Below are 20,934 nucleotides of genomic sequence, written 5' to 3' on the forward strand. Positions count from 1 at the left end.
GTGGAGAATCATTATACCATCTAAACCGCTGTGAAATATATTTTCAGTAACCAAAAATATTGTATTTTTAGCTGGTGTAAAAGACGCAAAAACAAAACTTAAGAATTAGAAACATAGAAATAGCGCACAAGAACAGCTCTCCCGCTTCTTAAACTTGCTTTCAATGAGAATGACAGATCTATAACTCACATTTCTATGTGAATTTGGACAGGCCATTGCAAAAAGTTACATATTGCAGCTTTAAAATTAGATTTTAAACCTTACCTTAACCCTAACCTTAACCACACTGCTAACCTTTTGCCTAACCCCAACCTTAAATTAAGACCAAAAAGCATTTTTCCCCTATGAATATTTCGGATATGGCCCATTTTGAGACTTTGTGGCTGTGCTATCTAGTGAAAACCGGGTAGAGCGGAGGTTTGAAAATTTGTCATTGGCTTTGGTACTGTGAGTGGTTAGAGATGATTCAATCTCTGATGACTTTGTTTTGTACAACACCCCTTGTACCCTTCCTCACCACAAACAACTTCAATGATGGCAGTCTCCGACTGAAGGATGTAGCGAACAGAGCAGCGGAAGAATTTAGTGTGAGTCGTCAGGCTAGAGGATAGCAGGGCTGTGGCATGAACCTCCATCTACAAGACAAGCCTGATACTTGTCCTGTACGTACCATAACATTCAGACTTTTTGATGGCAGATCGCAGTATAGAATAGATCTTTATGGGCCTCCAGAGTGGCGCAGCAGTCTAAGGCACTGCATCACAGTGCTAGAGGCAGCACTACAGACCCGGGTTCGATCCCAGGATGTCTCGCAGCCGGCTGCGACCGGGAGACCCATGAGGCAGAGCAGAATTGGCCCAGCGTTGTCTGGATCTAGCAACTCTTTGTGGCGGACCGGGCGCATGCTCGCTGACTTCGGTCGCCAGTTGTACGGCGTTTCCTCTGACACATTGGTGCGGCTGGCTTCCGTGTTAAGCAAGCAGTGTGTCAAGAAGCAGTGCGGCTTGACAAGGTCGTGTTTCGGAGGACCCATAGCTCTTGATCGTCGCCTCTCCCAAAGCCGTACGGGAGTTGCAGCGATGGGAAAAGACTGTAACTTCCAACTGAGGAGAAAGAGGGGTAAAAAGTGCAAAAAATAGATAAATAAGAAATCTTTATTGTCCATTTTCTAAAGGGCATGACAGCAGTAAATGGCATCTGATGTGTTAATGCTATCATTATCATTTATTATCATTATATCATCATACTCGTCGCCAATCCCACTGGCTCTAGGTCATCTACAAGACCCTGCTAGGTAAAGTCCCCCCTTATCTCAGCTCACTGGTCACCAGCACCCACCTGTAGCACGCGCTCCAGCAGGTATATCTCTCTGGTCACCCTCAAAGCCAATTCCTCCTTTGGCCGTCTCCTTCCAGTTCTCTGCTGCCAATGACTGGAACGAACTACAAAAATCTCTGAAACTGGAAACACTTATCTCCCTCACTAGCTTTAAGCACCAGCTGTCAGAGAAGCTCACAGATCACTGCACCTGTACATAGCCCATCTATAATTTAGCCCAAACAACTACCTCTTCCCCTACTGTATTTATTTATTTATTAATTTTGCTCCTTTGCACCCCATTATTTCTATTTCTACTTTGCACTTTCTTCCACTACAGATCTACCATTTCAGTGTTTTACTTGCTATATTGTATTTACTTTGCCACTATGCCCTTTTTGCCTTCTCTCTCCATCCATTGACACGGACACACGCACGCTGCCCTAGGAGAGGAGTCCATGCAGACTCCCCTAGCTGTCACACTGGCTCTCAGTCCACTGGCCTCTCATAAACCACTGTGCCTCCCCTGACATCTGCACCTCCTCTGGCTCCCTCTGTCCTCACAAATAACATAGACACACACAGACACACACAAACATTCCAAAAGGAAAAGAGGAAATGAGAGGAAGGAGGATGGGACAGCAGCAGCTGTGTGGACTGTAACAGAGGTTGGAGAACCAGACGTGTGACCAGAGGGCGGACAAACTGTCAATCAACCATGATTAAAATAGCAGTTGGGTAGAAGCACTTTCCCTGTAAACTCTCTCCTCTCTCTCTCTCTCTCTCTCTCTCTCTCTCCTCTCTCCTCTCTCTCTCTCCTCCTCTCTCTCTCTCTCTCTCTCTCTCTCTCTCTCTCTCTCTCTCTCCTCTCTCCTCTCTCTCTCTCTCTCTCTCTCTCTCTCTCTGAGATGGGTGTCAAGAACATTGTTGTTGTATTCCAAAGATAATCCCATTAAACGTGGCCATTTAATTATAGATCTCTAACTCTCCTCTGTCTAGGCATACCCCTTTAAACACATACACGCATGGAATGTACACTGTCCCTGACACACACACGCATGCATATACATCCACAGAAACACACACACACACACACACGTACATGCATGCTCAGGAATGAAACTTTCACTGGCACACACACGAATGCACATACACACACAGGAATTTGCACACACGCGTGTGCACAAACGCGCACATATCACACACACACACACACACACACACACACACACACACACACACACACACACACACACACACACACACTACTTCCACACTATTTCACCCTCACCTCCTGTCTATCTGTATAACCGTCAAGCGGTCCTAAAACATTAAACCCCTCCAGTAATCAACAACGTGCCATTTTTAAGGGCATGACATTTCGTGGATGGTTTTGCATATGAGAAAATTTTGAAGCAAAAATACATTTGAAATGTTTTAGTATTTCTGTGTAATTGTTCTCTTACAGCTTATAAACATATTTTTCAAACAAGGTAATAGTAGTAATTTTGATGTATGCTATTCAATGGGGCATACATTCAATGTTTCCAAATCCACTTTGATGCTCTAACAGTGCAACAATGCTGTTCACAGTGCTTAGTGCCGACACAGTAAGTCATATCCACTCGGGGGCCAGTTTAGTAGGTACACCCATCAAGTACTGGGTTGGACCCCCTTTGCCTCCAGAACACCCTGAATTCTTTGGGGAATGGAAACATTGCTCACTTGGTATCAAAGGGCCTAACATGTGCCAGGAAAACATACCCACACCATTACACCACTGCCACCAGCCTGTACCGTTGACACCAGGCAGGATGAGTCAATAGACTCATGCTGTTTACGCCAAATCCTGACTCTCCCATGATGCAACAGGAACTGGGATTTGTTGGACCAGGCAATGTTTTTCCACTCCTCAATTGTCCAGTATTGATGATCGCGTCGCCACTGGAGCGGCTTCTTATTGTTTTAAACTGATAGGAGGGGAACCTGGTGTGGTCATATCCCATCCGTGACAAGGATCGACGAGTTGTGCGTTCCAAGATGTGCATCCGAGATGCGCCGTTATTTGCCTGTTAGCTTACATGATTCTTGCCATTGTCATTTGACCTCTCCACAACGAGCTGTTTTTGCCCACTGGATGTTTTTTGTTTGTTGCACCATTCTCGGTAAACACACTGTTGTGTGTGAAAATCCCGTCTGTTTCTGAGATACTGGAAGAGGCGCGCCTGGCACCGGCGATCATACCATGCTCAAAGTCTCATAGGTCACTCGTTTTGCCTATGCTAACGTTCAATCGAACAGTAACTGAATGCCTCAATGCCCATCTGCCTGCTTTTATGTCTGTAGGAGCGATCCATTTTCGTGAACGGGTTGGTGTACGTAATATACTGGCCACTGAGTGTATAAGAAATGGTATACACTGTAGGTGCATCATTGCTGTGCCTGTGTTTAGTATAGATTATGTAATAGTGTATATAGGCGGTGCCTTATATACCGACTACACTGCCTTTGCAGGATCATCAAAGAAAGAAAGAAAGAGATGACAGAGAGATGACAGAGAGATGAGTGAGAGAGATGAAGCTAGATGAGAGATGAGTAAGATGAAGCTAGATGAGAGAGGAAAAAAAGAGATTAGAGAGAGATGAAGCTAGATGAGAGTTGAAGCTAGATGAGGGAAAGAGAGATGAGAGAGACATGAAGCTAGATGAGAGAGAAGGGGGTAGACAGACCCTTTCCACTTCTTCCTTCCCCCCTCTATTTTTACAGCTGATTTGCAGTTCCAAATGCAGTACCCTGTCTTTTTCTCTCCGATCCACCTCTCCTCCGTCCCTCTTTCCGTCTAATTAGTCAATCCCCTTGACCTCCCCCTCCTCACTCTCTTCCCTCTCTCTCCTCTTTTCTCAGCATCTTATTGTGAGTCATCCCGTCATCCCCTCCCCCTTCTGTCACACATTTTACCCCCTCCCTGTTTTCCTCTTTTGCTCTCCCTGTCTCTCTCCGTTTCTCCCCCCCCCCTCTCTGTTTCTCTCCTTCTCGCTCCCTCTCTCTCCAGTATTTTCTGGCTAGCCCTATTAGGCGGAACATACAGACGTCAGGTAACGACGGAAAATCCTCATTCTCTTCTCTTCCTCTCTCTATTTTCATTCTCCAGACTTTCTGTCATCCCCTGTTTTATTCCTGCATCTGGTATTGATTGCATCCCAGTGGCAGAGATGTGCTGTGTTGGAGTGGGTTGGGGTGATGCTGCTGTTTGCCTAGTTCTGTATGTGAGGTGTTACGGTTGTGTATGCTAACTAATGTGTCAGCCCTGGCTCTGAGTTCTAGGTATTTTATTGGTTCACTGTGAGTGTGTGTGTGTGTGTGTGTGTCTACTGTGTATACATGTGTGTCAGTTTAAATAAGAGCATTTTTGTAGTGTCTGGGTTCTTTGACGGTGCCTCTGTGTGTGTGTGTGGAGAAAGCATGTGTGTCTATGAGGCAGGTAGAGGAACGGAGAGCTCTACATGTCTCTGTGTGTGTGTGTGTGTGTGTGTGTGTGTGTGTGTTTGTGTTTTGAGAGACAGTGAAGGGGATGAAGAGAGCCTTGAATGTCTGTATCACTATGTGTACGGATGCGCGCGTGTGTGTGTACAGTGAATGTGTGAGAGAGAAGAAGGGGGATAGTGTCAGCGTCTGTAAAAGTGTGTGTGTGTGTGTGCCGTGCGTTAGACTGCTCTCCATGCGTCTGTGTCAGTGTGTGTCCAATCGGTGCCAATCCTGCGAAAATAAGCCTTCTGCTTCTCTCTCTCCCCCTGCTCTCCTTTTTACCCAACCAACCCTCTCCTCCATCTCTGAATCTCCTCTGTTCTTCAGCCAAAAGGAGGGATTTAATTATTTATGTATTGTTCTCCCCATCGCCCCAACCCCTTCTCCCTCCTCCCTCCCTCCTTCTCCCTCTATCTTGCTCTCTCTGGGTATTTGTGCTGAGTGCTGCAATCTACAGTAGGTTCGGTGTGGACATGGGTGTCCTCATACGGCAAGCTGCTGGGGGGAGGGGTTATATAACTTACGGCTGCATTCATATGAGTCTCGATAATGGGGCTGATTGATGATGGGCTGAAAGTGGATTGGGATTTATGCATATTGTGGCACTATTAAATTACAAGCATTTACATGAAGAAAATATGGTCAAATACATTCATAGTGACTGAAAACATAGGGCTGAAAGGAATGTATGATATATTTGTCCACCACAAAAATGTCAATGAAAAACGTACAGCAACGTTCATACGTTTATAGACAGCAATGTTCAGCTGCTGCAACATTTCAGTCTTTTTGTGAAAACAGGAGATTACATAGCTGTGCAGTTCTGTAGGGATCCTTGTTATTTTGTTGATCCAAATAAATTACTATTAGGGGGTAATTACTATTAATAAGGAAAATGATAATGACATCATATGGGACACCATAGGGCAAGGATGGGCAACTTTGATGGGGGTGGAGGCCACCAAAAAATCTGAGCTCATCACGAGGGGCCGCAGTGGCTCGCGGGTCTGCGTACCCACATCCGTACCCACATCCAGTCAGAGCCCGGCCCTGCATATTTTTCTCTCCGCCCCATGGCAAAATGAGTAGAATTGCATGAAATGAGTTACAAAATGGCAAAACCTTCTTAACTGTGGATTTCTGGATCATGCTTGTCATGGTGGGCTAGGCGCTGATAGTCCAATCTTGACCAATGGCAGTGACGGATTCCCTGTGTCTCATGGAGTCGTGAGCCAGGTGACTAGGAACGATGTCGTCATTTAGCTTGAGTCACTCACCACAGATTCCACAACTCTCAGGTCTGATAGGGGAATAGTGTCTGAGTGAGCAGTGTTTTTTAGCATCATGGACTCCGTCTAACCTTCTGGTACACGACACATTGTAAAATCAATTCAATTCCCTCTGTTGGATGTCTTGCAACTTTACATGTTGGAATGCTCTCATAAATCATGACGGGTTTTATTGCAATCGTAATGTCCCTCTCTGCACACTTCATTTGCACTTTCATTATTAATTTCCTTACTGTATGTGCAAATGCAATGGTAATAATAGATATCTTCCACCCTCTCTCTCTTTCTTTCTCTCCTTCCTTTCGCTCTCTTTCACAGGATGTCAATTGTGAGCATCATTGCGAGGGAGATCCTGGACTCCCGAGGAAACCCCACTGTGGAGGTGGACCTGTGCACAGAGAAAGGTGACCTCTCTCATGCATGTCTGCAAAGCTGAGCGTCACACCATACAAAGAGAGCTAGGATTAGCCAAAAGCTATGATAAATTCTTAAGAGGATCTCCTATTCTTTCTCTTTCTATATAATTCCCCTCCAACGTTACCCTCACAATCGCCATCTTTTACACCTCCCTCGCCTCCTCTCTCTCTCTCTCTCTCTCGTTCTCTCAGGTCTTTTCAGGGCTGCAGTGCCCAGCGGAGCGTCCACAGGTATCTATGAGGCTCTAGAGCTGAGGGATGGAGACAAGAGCCGCTACAAGGGCAAAGGTTTGTTTGTGTTCGTGCGCTCGCGAGTGCATGTATATCTCATGCTTGATTAAACAGAATGATGTTTGTCCCTCCTTCACCATCTTCTCTCCTATCTGCCTTCTTTCTCTGCTCTAGGGGTACTCAAGGCAGTGGGCCACATCAATGACACTCTGGCTCCTGCCCTCATAGCATCGGTGAGTTGGGGACTGTGTTTTGCCAGCTAGGTGACAGTGATCATGTTTTAGTGTGAGTACATATTGATCTGCAGATAACCATCACCTCCGGATGGACTTTCAGGAAGCTGAGTGGATGTGATTGACCTATCCAGACAGGCGTAGATAAACGAATGTGTGAAGATGGACCAAGGACAGTGGAAGAAAAAAAGAAAATGTGTTTTATGGTCACAAACACCAGATAGGTGCAGTGAAATGTGCATGGGGATGTGTTGGTATGAGTGATTTAAGAGTATGGAGTAATTGTTCTGTGTGTGTGTGTATTTATGATTCAGACAGAGAGAGAGATTTATGCCGAGGCAGATTTGAGTGGAAAATAAATCTTAGGATGCAGTCAGCCAGTAAAAACGCATTGATGCAACGCACAAAAATCACATTGCCATTGTGCTGCACTTATAGAATGTCGGTATAGAATGCATATAGAAATGAGATGAACATCTTACAACTTAATGATGTTGTACTCTGATTCTATACAAGCAAATCTGTTATATCTATGATATGTGCAATGAGGTACCGGTAATACTTTTGAGGGTTTGGCTCATAGTTCAAAGGTGGCTGCAAATATGAGATCTTTCTTGTGTGCAGTCGCCATATGTTGCGGGTTATCCGTCCATTTGTTGAAGTAGAGAATTGGTCCTCGATGACATACCAATTTAAATAACGTTTTAATATGCTTATAAATATGTGTCCCGTAGGGTATCAGTGTTGTGGAGCAGGAACAACTGGACAACACTATGATTGAAATGGACGGCACAGAGAACAAGTGTGAGTCTCCAGGTTCCTACTAGAGAAACAGATCAAATGTGTCAAGCTGTATCCCCTGATCAATTCAGGTCCACCATTAACTGAGAGAATGGGCTTTTGTCTGAACCTAGATTTTGGTAGCCCTTTTGGAATTGATCACATTTCCTTCATCGTCGACAGCTCAGTTTGGTGCTAATGCTATCCTGGGAGTCTCCCTGGCCATTTGCAAGGCTGGTGCAGCAGAGAAAGAGGTCCCCCTGTACCGTCACATCGCTGACCTGGCAGGAAACACAGAGCTGGTGCTGCCAGTTCCAGTGAGAGACACTACTTATATAACTGTCATATCAGAGGAGGAGGTGGTGTAGCATAATAACAATAATTAACACTGAAACATAATGGTATGTATGATAAAAGTAACATATACCGTATATGAAAAAAATATATGGGAAATGTACGGCACCATACCTGCTGAACATGGGTATTGGCCTAACTGCTAATTCCCTTCTGTCTCCTCACATCTCCTTTCCAGGCGTTCAACGTGATCAACGGCGGCTCCCACGCGGGCAACAAGCTAGCCATGCAGGAGTTCATGGTACTTCCTGTCGGGGCGGAGTCCTTCAGGGATGCGCTACGGGTGGGCTCGGAGCTGTACCACACGCTCAGGGGGGTGATCCAGGAGAAGTACGGCCAGGATGCTACCAACGTGGGCGACGAAGGGGGGTTCGCCCCCAATATCCTGGAGAACAGTGAGGGTAAGTGTAGCAGAGTTGATTTACAGAATCACAGTCCTGTGAGGGGCAAACCTGCCTGAGACCGATAAGCCCAATTTTCACCCTCGGACCACAGGGATTTTAATGATAAACTCAGCAAAAAAAGAAACGTCCTCTCACTGTCAACTGCGTTTATTTTCAGCAAACTTAACATGTGTAAATATTTGTATGAACATAACAAGATTCAACAACTGAGACATAACAGAACAAGTTCCACAGACATGTGACTAACAGAAATGGAACAATGTGTCCCTGAACAAAGGGGGGGTCAAAATCAAAAGTAACAGTCAGTATCTGGTGTGGCCACCAGCTGCATTAAGTACTGCAGTGCATCTCCTCCTCATGGACTGCACCAGATTTGTCAGTTCTTGCTGTGAGATGTTACCCCACTCTTCCACCAAGGCACCTGCAAGTTCCAGGACATTTCTGGGGGGGAATGGCCCTAGCCCTCACCCTCCGATCCAACAGGTCCCAGACGTGCTCAACGGAATTGAGATCCAGGCTCTTCGCTGGCCATGACAGAACACTGGCATTCCTGTCTTGCAGGAAATCACGCACAGAACGAGCAGTATGGCTGGTGGCATTGTCATGCTGGAGGGTCATGTCAGGATGAGCCTGCAGGGAGGGCACTACATGAGGGAGGAGGATGTCTTCCTTGTAACGCACAGCATTGAGATTGCCTGCAATGACAACAAGCTCAGTCCGATGATGCTGTGACACACCGCCCCAGACCATGACGGACCCTCCACCTCCAAATCGGTCCTGCTCCAGAGTACAGGCCTTGGTGTAACGCTCATTCCTTCGACGATAAGCACGAATCCGACTATCACCCCTGGTGAGACAAAACCGCGACTCGTCAGTGAAGAGCACCTTTCGCCAGTCCTGTCTGGTCCAGCGACGGTGGGTTTCTGCCCATAGGCAACGTTGTTGCCTGTGATGTCTGGTGAGGACCTGTCTTACAACAGGCCTACAGGCCCTCAGTCCAGCCTCTCTCAGCCTATTGTGGACAGTCTGAGCACTGATGGAGGGATTGTGCGTTCCTGGTGTAACTCGGGCAGTTGTTGTTGCCATCCTGTACTTGTCCCGCAGGTGTGATTTTCGGATGTACCAATCCTGTGCAGGTGTTGTAACACATTGTCTGCCACTGTGAGGATGATCAGCTGTCCGTCCTGTCTCCTGTAGCGCTGTCTTAGGCGTCTCACAGTACCGACATTGCAATTTATTGCCCTGGCCACATCTGCAGTCCTCATGCCTCCTTGCAGCATGCCTAAGGCACGTTCACGCAGATGAGCAGGGACCCTGGGCATCTTTCTTTTGATGTTTTTCAGAGTCAGTAGAAAGGCCTCTTCTGTGTCTCTAGTTTTCATAACTGTGACCTTAATTCCCTACCGTCTGTAAGCTGTTAGTGTCTTAACGACCGTTCCACAGGTGCATGTTCATTAATTGTTTATGGTTCATTGAACAAGCATGGGAAACGGTGTTTAAACCCTTTACAATGAAGATCTGTGAAGTTATTTGGATTTTTACGAATTATCTTTAAAAGACAGGGTCCTGAAAAAGGTTAATGGTTAAGACGTTAGATTCCCGAGCGAGACATCCGCGGTACAAATCTGTTTAAAAACATTTTACTATGTGCTCCACTGAACACAACTCTGGTAACCCTTTGACCAGAGTTCAAATTATACATTCTCTTGGGGGCAGTTTGAAAATAGTGGACTGTGCCAATGTTAATATTCTGTATGTGCATTTACACCACTAGACAACATCTTCTCACCCACAAACTACTCTACGCTGAAGAAATTAGATCATAAATCCTAAGGTGGTAATGAGTTTGCAACCTGCCTCTGTGACAGTGTCTGCCCATCCGTATGACTGTCACGATGTGTTCTCACATTTCCCAACAGCCAAGGAAATGGGTATCAGATGATCTTTGGACTAACTGTGTGTGTGTGTGAGCGCTTAAGCTTGTACTTGAGCTTGCATTGGTGTGTGTGTGTGACAACCCTGGGCCTTGGGCTAAGAATGATGCCGCTATCCCACTATTGAATAAGTAGCTAGGTGTGACAGGAAGTCAAAACCCTGGCAAGATCAAAAAGAAGTGTGAAAAGCCTAAAGGAGTGTCAGCTGTAGCCTCTTAGAATAGATTTTGGTCTGTAGTATCTCTCAAGCATCTAGAACAGAATCGGCGTGTATTCTTGCAACCTTTCTGCCTCGCTCTCAACCCCACCCCAGCTTGGATACGTGACTATTTCTGCTTTTGAAAACACAGCAGCATCATCTCACCAAACAAACGACAAGACAAGTTGGCTAAAGCAGAAACAGAGTGGTTGAGGCTAGGTAGAGTCTACCCTTACACCCTTCCTCTCTCGTTCTGTCTTTCCTTCCCTCCTTCCTCTTTCTGTCTCTCCCTTCAGCGTTGGAGCTGATAAAGACAGCCATCGAGAAAGCGGGCTTCACGGATAAGGTGGTGATCGGGATGGATGTGGCGGCGTCCGAGTTTTACCGCGAGGGGAAGTACGACCTGGACTTCAAGTCTCCTCCGGACGCTGAGAGACACATCAGCGGAGAGGAGCTATCAGACATCTACCAAGGCTTCGTTAACGACTACCCAGGTAGGCAGACGATTATCTGACACGTATTAGATTCTTAATTCAATCGAATATGAATTAAATTAATTGATTTTATTTGAGTTAAAAAAAGACACACTGTGCATAATTTTTTAAAAACTAGACAGAGATAACACAAAACCCTTGTCCCCTTTGTAGTGGTGTCCATCGAGGACCCATTTGACCAGGACGACTGGGCCGCCTGGTCCCGCCTAACCGCTTCCGTGGGCATCCAGGTTGTCGGGGACGACCTGACGGTGACCAATCCCAAGAGGATAGAGAAGGCTGCTGAGGAGCGGGCCTGCAACTGCCTACTGCTCAAAGTCAACCAGATTGGCTCTGTCACTGAAGCCATCCAGGCGTAAGTGACCCCACGTCACATGACCCCACGTCACATGACCAGTCAATCAATCACGTTGATATACTTGTATATAGATACCAATCTGTCAATCTCTGTCACTTGGCCAGGCTAGGTTGTCCTTGGAAAAAGAGAGGAATTACCTAGTAATATATAGGAGGAACACTATGATGCTCTATAACAAGGTTATGTAGCTCTAATGACTTGGTCCGTGGTTCCTAACTCTGGTCCTTGAGTAACCCAAACAGTAGCATTTTTATTGTAGCCCAGGACAAGCAGCTGATTCAACTTGTCAACTAATTATCAGGTCCTTTAATGAGTTGAATCACGTATGTTTGTTCAGGGCTACAACAAAATGTGTGCTGTTGAGGGTACTGGAGGACCAGAGTTTGGGACCGCTGAGGTAGGTAATTCTGATAAAATGTCACGGCCTTGGTCGGATCTGATATGATTGTCACGGGTCTTGGTTATGTGTAATTTTAACTGACTTGTCCGGAAGGACCCATACAGATCCGAACGCGACTGCTGCAGTAGAGTGAGAAAGAGAAATGTTGTAATTTATGCTGCTGCTCTTGTTGGCCAATCATGAGTCGTCAAAGCGGCAATAGTCTACAGTCATATTTTTTATTTATTTTTATTTCACCTTTATTTAACCAGGTAGGCTAGTTGAGAACAAGTTGTCATTTGCAACTGCGACCTGGCCAAGATAAAGCATAGCAATTCGACACATACAACAACACAGAGTTACACATGGAATAAACAAAACACACAGTCAATAATACAGTAGAACAAAAGAAAACAAAAAGTCTATATACAGTGAGAGCAAATGAGGTAAGTTAAGGCAATAAATAGGCCATGGTGGTGAAGTAATTCCAATATAGCAATTAAACACTGGAATGGTAGATGTGCAGAAGATTAATGTGCAAGTAGTGTTACTGGGGTGCAAAGGAGCAAGAGGCTAGTTGAGAGCCTTGCTCTTTCTGTAGCAAAAGTTAGACATCTAATCAATGGAAGATGGACGGAATGAAAAGTTAAAGGAGAAGGATAGACTACAATGACCAAGAGCCAACAGATAGGCTACTACTTAATATTCTGAATAGAGTTGTTGTTATTTGTAACTGTAGGATTATAAAGTGTATGCAATGCAGCTAACGTTAGCTAGCTTAACTAGCTTCTCCCGGTTTGATGCAGTCAAGACAGGTACAACGTAATCCTATTTGATGATAAATAACCTAGATTTGGCAGCTATCTACTCTAGTGCGAGTCGGCTTGGTTGCTGTCTCTCGTCTCTCGCTCCCTCCTCCCTGTGTCACTCGCTCAGGGTAATAAAGTAGCTTAAAAAAATGACTTTACTGCTGCTTCCCTCACTTGGATCGGACCGGGTCTGGATCCGACTAGGTCTATACGGAACAGGTCTAGTTGTCATCGGTTCGGTTCGGAACGGGTCTCTATACCGTAAATTCCGGACTATAAGCCGCAACTTTTTTCCCAGCTTTGAACCTCGCGGCTTAAACAATGACGCGGCTAATATATGGATTTTTCCCGCTTTCAATGTATTTTTATTTTTTTTCAAAAAAATCCATTCTGTGACGTGCTCAGTTTTTTGGCGGCATGAAGCTTTCATTAGACCAATGAAATTGCCGAACGGGTTAAGGTCAAACAACTTTTTTGTTTACTGTTTAGATTGAGAGCACTCGATTTAAACTTCCCATCATTCTGATTACGGTAGTCATTTTGTCACCCTCATCATGGCAAAGACACGGAGAAATGCATATGATGCAGCTTTCAAGTTGAAGGCGATTGATCTGGCTGTTGGAAAAGGAAATAGAGCTGCTGCACGGGAGCTTGGTCTTAATGAGTCGATGATAAGACGTTGGAAACAGCAGCGTGAGGAATTGACTCAGTGCAAAAAGACAACTAAAGCTTACTGCTAATTTTTTATTTTTTGTTACAAGCCGTGTTTTGTTAAAGCCTATTTATTTTTGTTTACAAGCCGTGTTTCGTTAAAGCCTATTTATTTTTGTTACAAGCCGTGTTTCGTTAAAGCCTGTGTAAAGTTCATTTGTTTCAATGTACCGGTAGGCACCTGCGGCTTATAGATATGTGCGGCTTATTTATGTTCAAAATAATATATATTTTTTAAATTCAGTGGGTGCGGCTTATATTCAGGTGCACTTAATAGTCCGGAAATTACGGTATTTACAATTCTTATTTATGTATATTGGGCCCGGGTGGGAAAGCCCTAGGTCCATTTAGGAATGGGTCCAAAATACCTCTAGTAGGTAGGGTTCAAGTAAAGTGATGTCATTCATACACATTTATGTAGCGTCAATCATGGCCAGGTTGGAAGTCCTTGAGAAAGAGATGTCAATGGTGGTTACCTGCTCAAATAAAAGAAAATAACGAGCTTTTTTACATTCACATGATCATCAATCAGTCATATTTATATAGCCAATACTTCCATCTATATACCTGTCAAATGTTACTACACTCATAGCCATCGATCATTGGCATTTTACAGCTATCCATCATCTATAACTGTTGTCATCAATCTTGACCGTAAGTAAAGCCAACGGTCATTGAAAGTTGTTTAATTAAAATGTATTAATATAGCCATAAATCACTTAGAATCCTACGTTCATTTAACTATCCTTTTGGTACCCTCTCTGATAGTCTATCGCCCACACCCCACCTATCCTCGTTGTCTCACACTTATTCTACTCTCCATCTCTCTCTATCCCTCTCTCCTTGTCTCTTGCTTACTCTGTTTCTCTGTCTCTCTCTATATATCTGCCTGACGCCTTCTCTCTCCCTCTCAGGTGTAAGCTGGCCCAAGCCAACGGCTGGGGAGTGATGGTCAGTCACCGTTCGGGGGAGACAGAGGACACTTTCATCGCTGACCTCGTGGTGGGGCTCTGCACTGGACAGGTACACACACACACACACTCACTCACTCACTCACAGAGACATGCGGAGCATTCCACACAGACACAGAAGTCCCTGATCATTATACAAATCTGACCACAAAATTGTATCGCTTTCACTAAATCTGTTTTAATTCTCTCTCGCTCTCTCTCAGATTAAGACAGGAGCCCCGTGTAGATCTGAGAGGCTGGCCAAGTACAACCAGCTCATGAGGTCAGTGGTCAAACATGATCGTCTTTAGCTATCCTGCCAAATGCTATTCAGTGGCTTATATTGTTTCTTGATGGAATTTGCACCTCAAAACCATAAATCATTATACACTGTGTGTACAAATCATTAAGAACACGGGCTCTTTCCATGACAGGCTGACCAGGTGAATGCTATGATCCCTTATTGATGTCACCTGTTAAATCTACAGGTTAAATAAGGATTTGTAAGCCTTTTAGACATGAGATTGTGTATTTGTGCCATTCAGAGGGCGAATGGATAAGACAAAATACACTGAACGAAACATGTAAAGGGTTGGTCCCATGTTTCATAAACTGAAATAAAAAAATCCCAGAAATGTTTCTTACGCACAAAAAGCGTATTTCTCTGAAATTTTGTGCACAAATTTGTTTATATCTCTGTTAGTGAGCATTTCTCCTTCGCTAAAATAATCCATCCACCTGACAGGTGTGGCATATCAAGTTGCTGATTAAACAGCATGATCATTACACAGGTGCACCTTGCACTGGGGCCACTTTAAAATGTGCAGTTGTGTCACACAACACAATGCCACAGATTTTTGGAGAGTGTGCATTTGGCATGTTGACTGCAGGAATACCAGAGCTGTTTCCAGAGAATTGAATGTTAATTTCTGTCTGTAATACTGCCCTTTTGCGGGGAAAAACTCAACTCATTCTAATTGGCTGGGCCTGGCTCCACAGTGGGTGAGGCCTATGCCCTCCCAGCATACCCATGGTTGCACCACCCCCCAAATCATGTGAAAACCATAGATTAGGGCCTAATGGATTTATTTAAATTGACTGATTTCCTTATATGAACTGTAACTCAGTAATATCATTGAAATTGTTGCGTTTATATTTTAGTTAAGTATATTTAAGTGCTTTTGAACGGGGTATGGTAGTAGGTACCAGGCGCACCGGTATTCGTGTGTCAAGAACTGCCAAGCTGCTGGGTTTTTCCACGCTCAACAGTTTCCTGTGTGTATCAAGAATGGTCCACCATCCAATGGACATCCGGGCCAACGGCAGGACAGTGGTCGAAAACGGGTCATTGATGAAAGAGGACAAAGGACACTGACACGAATTGTGCAGCATAACAGACGGGCTACAGTTAGTCAACTGACAGTCCAGTACAACGTTGGTGCCCAACGACCCATAAAATAATGCACAACTCGTCGTACCTTGACACAAATGAGGTATGGCAGCCAACGATGTACAGAGTTCAACTTCTTTCCTCAAAAAACAAGAAAACTGTGGTTGCAGTGTGCTAAGGAACGAAAACACTGGGGAACTGGAAAAACATTGCTTGGTCTGATGAATCTCGGTTCCTGCTGGCAGGACTAGGGTATGGCGAAAACCACATAAGTACATGCATCCATCATGCCACATGTCAACATTGCATGCTGGTGGTGGTGGTGTGGAGCGTTTTCATCCTTGATAAAAGCAGAGCAACGTTTGAATGCCACAGGATATCTGAACATCATTGCCAATAAGGTGCATCCCTTCATGGTGTATCCATCTGCAAAACATTTTTAATTCTGCAGGATAATGCTTCATGCCACAAGGCTAGGATTGTCCAGGAATGGTTCCAAGAACATGACAGTAAATTCAGCTTACTGCAGTGGCTTGCCCAGTCACCAGATCTCAATCCAATTGAGCATCTGTGGGACGAGACGGAACAGGCTATTCGGAGTAGAGATCCACCCCCAGCCAACTTGACACAACTGTGGGAAGCATTGGAGTCAACATAGGCCAGCATCCCTGTGGAACGCGTTCGACACCTTGTAGAGTTCATGCCCCAGTGAATTGAGGCTGTTCTGAGGGCGCAACGCAATATTAGGAAGGTGTTCCTAATGTTTTATACACTCCAGTGTAGTTCCATAATAAACACTGCATCTCAAAGGAATAATAATATGCTTCTATTATTGCATGTAAGCATATACTAACATATACTGTGTAGAGACCAACAAGCTGCTGTTACAGGTCAACAATCCCTAAAAGTAAGAGTAGGAGTAGGACCACGTTGCCCCTGAGAGCCAGTCAGAGGGCAGACAGCACCTGGGATCCGCTCAGGGTAATCCCATTGGCTCTTAGCAGGGCAGGGAGGGCCTCTTACCCAATCACAGCAGCATTAACCGATAACAGCCACTATAACACCCTGATCACTGGGTTAATGGTCCAGGTAGAAGTTACAGGTTGCACAGATCTAGAATCCGATTGCATGACTCCTAATAACAGCTCCCTGATGATCACTGGGTTAATAGTTGAAGGTGTACAGTGCATTCAGACCCCTTGACTTTTTCCACGTTGTTACACTACAGCCTTATTCTAATATTTATTAAATTGTTTTTTTCCCCCTCACTTAATCTACACACAATACCCCATAATGACAAAGCAAAAACTGGTTTTGAGAAATGTTTGCATTTGTTTATTTTTTTTATTTTTTTACTGAAATATCACATTTACATAAGTATTCAGACCCTTTACTCAGTATTTTGTTGAAGCACCTTTGGCAGTGATTACAGCCTTGAGTCTTCTTAGGTATGACGCTACAAGCTTGGCACACCTGTATTTGGGGAGTTTCTCCCATGTTTCTCTGCAGATCCTCTCAAGTTCTGTCAGGTTGGATGGGGAGCGTCGCTGCACAGCTATTTTCAGGTCTCTCCACAGATGTTCGATCAGGTTCAAGTCTGGGCTCTGGCTGGGCCACTCAAGGACATTCAGAGACTTGTCCCGAAGCCACTCCTGCGTTGTCTTGGCTGTGTGCTTAGTGTCATTGTCCTGTTGGAAGGTGTACCTTTGCCCCAGTCTGAGGTCCTGAGCACTCTGGAGCAGGTTTTCATCAAGGATCTCTCTGTACTTTGCTCCGTTCATCTTTCCTTCGATCCTGACAAGTCTCCCAGTTCCTGCCGCTGAAAAACATCCCCACAGTATGATGCTGGCACCACCATACTTCACCGTAGGGATGGTGCCAGGTTTCCTCCAGACGTGGCGCTTGGCATTCAGGCCAAAGAGTTCAATCTTGGTTTCATCAGACCAGATAATTTAGTTTCTCATGGTCTGAGAGTCCTTTAGGCAAACTCCAAGTGGTCTGTCATGTGTCTTTAACTGAGGAATGGCTTCCGTCTGGCCACTCTACCATAAAGGCCTGACTGGTGGAGTGCTGCAGAGATGGTTGTCCTTCTGGAAGGTTCTCCCTGACCAAGGCCCTTCTCCCCCAATTGCTCAGTTTGGCCGGGCGGCCAGCTCTAGGAAGAGTCTTGGTGGTTCCAAACTTCTTCCATTTAAGAATGAGGGAGGCCATTGTGTTCTTGGTGACCTCCAATGCTGTAGACATTTTTTGGTATCCTTCCCCAGATCTGTGCCGACACAATCCTGTATCGAAGCTCCACAGACAATTCTTTCGACCTCATGGCTTGGTTTTTGCTCTGACATGCACTGTCAACAGTGGGACATTATATAGACAGGTGTATGTCTTTTCAAATCATGTCCAATCATTTGAATTTACCACAGGTGGACTCCAATCAAGTTGTAGAAACATCTCAAGGATGATCAATGGAAACAGGATGCACCTGAGCTCAATTTTGAGTCTCGTAGAAAAGGGTCTGTAAATAAGGTATTTCTGTTTCCTGGGCTTGTGTGTAGATTGAGGATTGTTTAAAAACTTTTTTTTTTTAATAAGGCTGTAATGTAACAAAATGTGGAAAGTCAAGGGGTCTGAATACTTTCCAAACGCACTGTATGTAACCCCAGATCTAGGATCTGATTGCCCAATTACAGCAGCATTAACCAATAATGGCTACTATATTTCCCTGATCACTGGGTTAATAGCTGCAGGTAGAAGTCGCCCCCTAGCCTAACCACAGATCTAAGTTCAGATTGCCTGGGCTTTTACCTAGAGCATATGGATGTCGGATGCATTTACCTGTTGTATCACTGTTTTCTCGTTCTCTCTTTGTCCATTCTGTTGGTCTCTTTAGGATCGAGGAGGAGTTGGGGGATCAAGCTCGCTTTGCAGGCTATAACTTCAGAAACCCCACTGCCCTGTGAGACCAGACAGACACACAGACAGACCGACACATCAATGCCAACTATACTCAGAGCCTCTAAACTACATGCACAGAAGAACTACAGGGTAACATTAAATATGCACAGTTACTCTGATTTTGAGACACATAGACTGATAGACAAAGATTTAAAGAGACTGACGGACAGACACAAACATGCAAATAGAGACACACAAGTGTAGAAATGAAGCTGAAGCACACCTAAGCAAGACTAAGATGAGTGTCAAAGAGAAAAAAAAGAGAAAATGAAATACACACAAATAATTTGTAAAAAAAAAAATGAAATACACACCGCTGTATACAACAACAAAAAACACTGACCGATGGCCGACAAGGACAGGCTAACTAGGCTGACTGAGGAAAAAAAAGAATACATATTGTATTGCAGTTGTTTGCTTTTTCACCCATGATGACACAAAACTGAACTCTCCCTCCTTCATCCCCCTCTCTTTTCTGGCTCTGCAGTCATCCCTCGTTCTTGTTGTTGTTTCTTGGTTACCTCCACACTCCCTCTCCTGGTGTTGCTATGATTGCAGAAATGGGCCTGTTCCTCCATGCTTGAAGTCCCAATTTCCCCTTTCCCTACTTTCCATTGATTCCTCTGTCAAAATAATTGCTGTTGAAAGACAATACTACTGTCATGAAAAAAAAATATATGTGAAATAAAATTATTGTAATTTACAGTTTCAACCATATTGGTGTCTTTAAAAAAAATTGTATTAATATCAGTGTTGTACAAATCTAGATCAGTTTACCCTCCCCTAATCTTAATGTTACACAAAAATGACCCTAGATCAGCATATGGGGGCAATTTCTTCCTACATCATGTAAATGGAAAGGTTTGAATAGTGAGAAAATGAAAGTAAATGACTAAAATGTTAAAACCTTTTCTGGTACTACATCCAATGCACATCGCTGTTGTCAACTTGCATTTCTCAGTGTAAGGCACTGGAGGGCAACAGAATGCTCCCACTGTCACACACAACTTTCCATGTAGTAGTCAAATAAATACACAGCAGATGACAAACACCTTATGTAACACTATTTTATGTTTGGCAAGTGAATTGATTATATCACATTTTTGTTAACTGCTTGTAAATCCAATGTTTAGTTTCAGCAGCGGACGGTGGCAGAGTCCGGGATATTTTTTGTTGTTGAATGACCGTGAGGTCACTTCTACACCAAAAAACCCGAAAAAGACTGAGGTAACTTTTTCTTTAAGGACATTCGATTCCAAAATGCATGAATATTTTCTACTTTTGAAACTCGAGGAAAGGTATAATTGTTGATCTCAATGACATTGATCTCAATGGGATCACCAGACAATTCTATACTAACCTAAAACAAAAGGATTTAGCTAGTGTATCTTAGTTAACAATTATTATACACTGACTGTCATAACATTATGAATACCTGCTCTTTCCATGACAGACTGACCAGGTGAATCCAGGTAAAAGCTATGATCCCTTCAATCAGTGTAGACAAAGGGGAGAAGACAGGTTAAAGAAGGATTTATGCCTTGAGATATGGATTGTCTATGTGTGCAATTCCCGAGGGAGAATGGGGAAGAAAAAAGATTTAAGGGCCTTTAAACGGGTTAGTGTAAAAGTTGCCAGGCGCACCGGTTTATGTCAACAACTGCAATGCTGCTGGGCTTTCCCATGTGTATCAAGAATGGTCCACCACCTAAAGAACATCCAGCCAACTTGACACAAGTCAACATGGTCCAGCATCCCTGTGGAATGCTTTCGACACCTTGTACAGTCCATGTCCATACGAATTGAGGCTGTTCTGAGGGCAAAAGGGGGGTGCAATGCAATATTAGGAAGGTGCTCTTAATGTTTTGTTCAGTCAGTGTATATCTGTTGAAGGTATACTTCAGGACTTTGGCAATGAGTGTATCTGACTACTCCCCTAGAGTCAGATACACTCCTGGATACAATTGTTATGTCTCTGTGTCCAGTATGAAGGAAGTTAAGCTGTGTTTACACAGGCAACCCAATTTTTATATTTTTCCACTAATTGGTCTTTTGAGCAACACCATCAAATCTTTTCACACCAGATCCTTTTCAGAGCTGATCTGATTGGTCAAAAGATCAATTAGTTAAAAAATATCAGACTTGCACTCTTTGCATTCTCTCAACCAGCTTCACCTGGAATTTTATTTTATTTTACCTTTATTTAACC

At 44.2% G+C, this 20,934-nt stretch overlaps 1 protein-coding gene across 1 annotated transcript; it reads left to right on the forward strand.

The window, feature by feature from the left end:
- Positions 1-4,372: 4,372 nt before the first annotated feature.
- enog (Gamma-enolase) lies at positions 4,373-19,437 on the forward strand. Its single transcript, NM_001140290.1, is given in 12 exon segments — positions 4,373-4,412; positions 6,450-6,535; positions 6,740-6,835; positions 6,953-7,011; positions 7,746-7,815; positions 7,975-8,108; positions 8,324-8,546; positions 10,979-11,176; positions 11,330-11,531; positions 14,348-14,456; positions 14,608-14,666; positions 18,661-19,437. Coding segments are annotated over 11 exon segments (1,305 nt in total). The 5' UTR covers positions 4,373-4,412; position 6,450; the 3' UTR covers positions 18,731-19,437.
- Positions 19,438-20,934: the final 1,497 nt, after the last annotated feature.

This window comes from Salmo salar, chromosome 14 (genome assembly GCF_965601325.2).
Source record: "Salmo salar chromosome 14, fSalSal1, whole genome shotgun sequence".
NCBI lineage: Eukaryota > Metazoa > Chordata > Actinopteri > Salmoniformes > Salmonidae > Salmo > Salmo salar.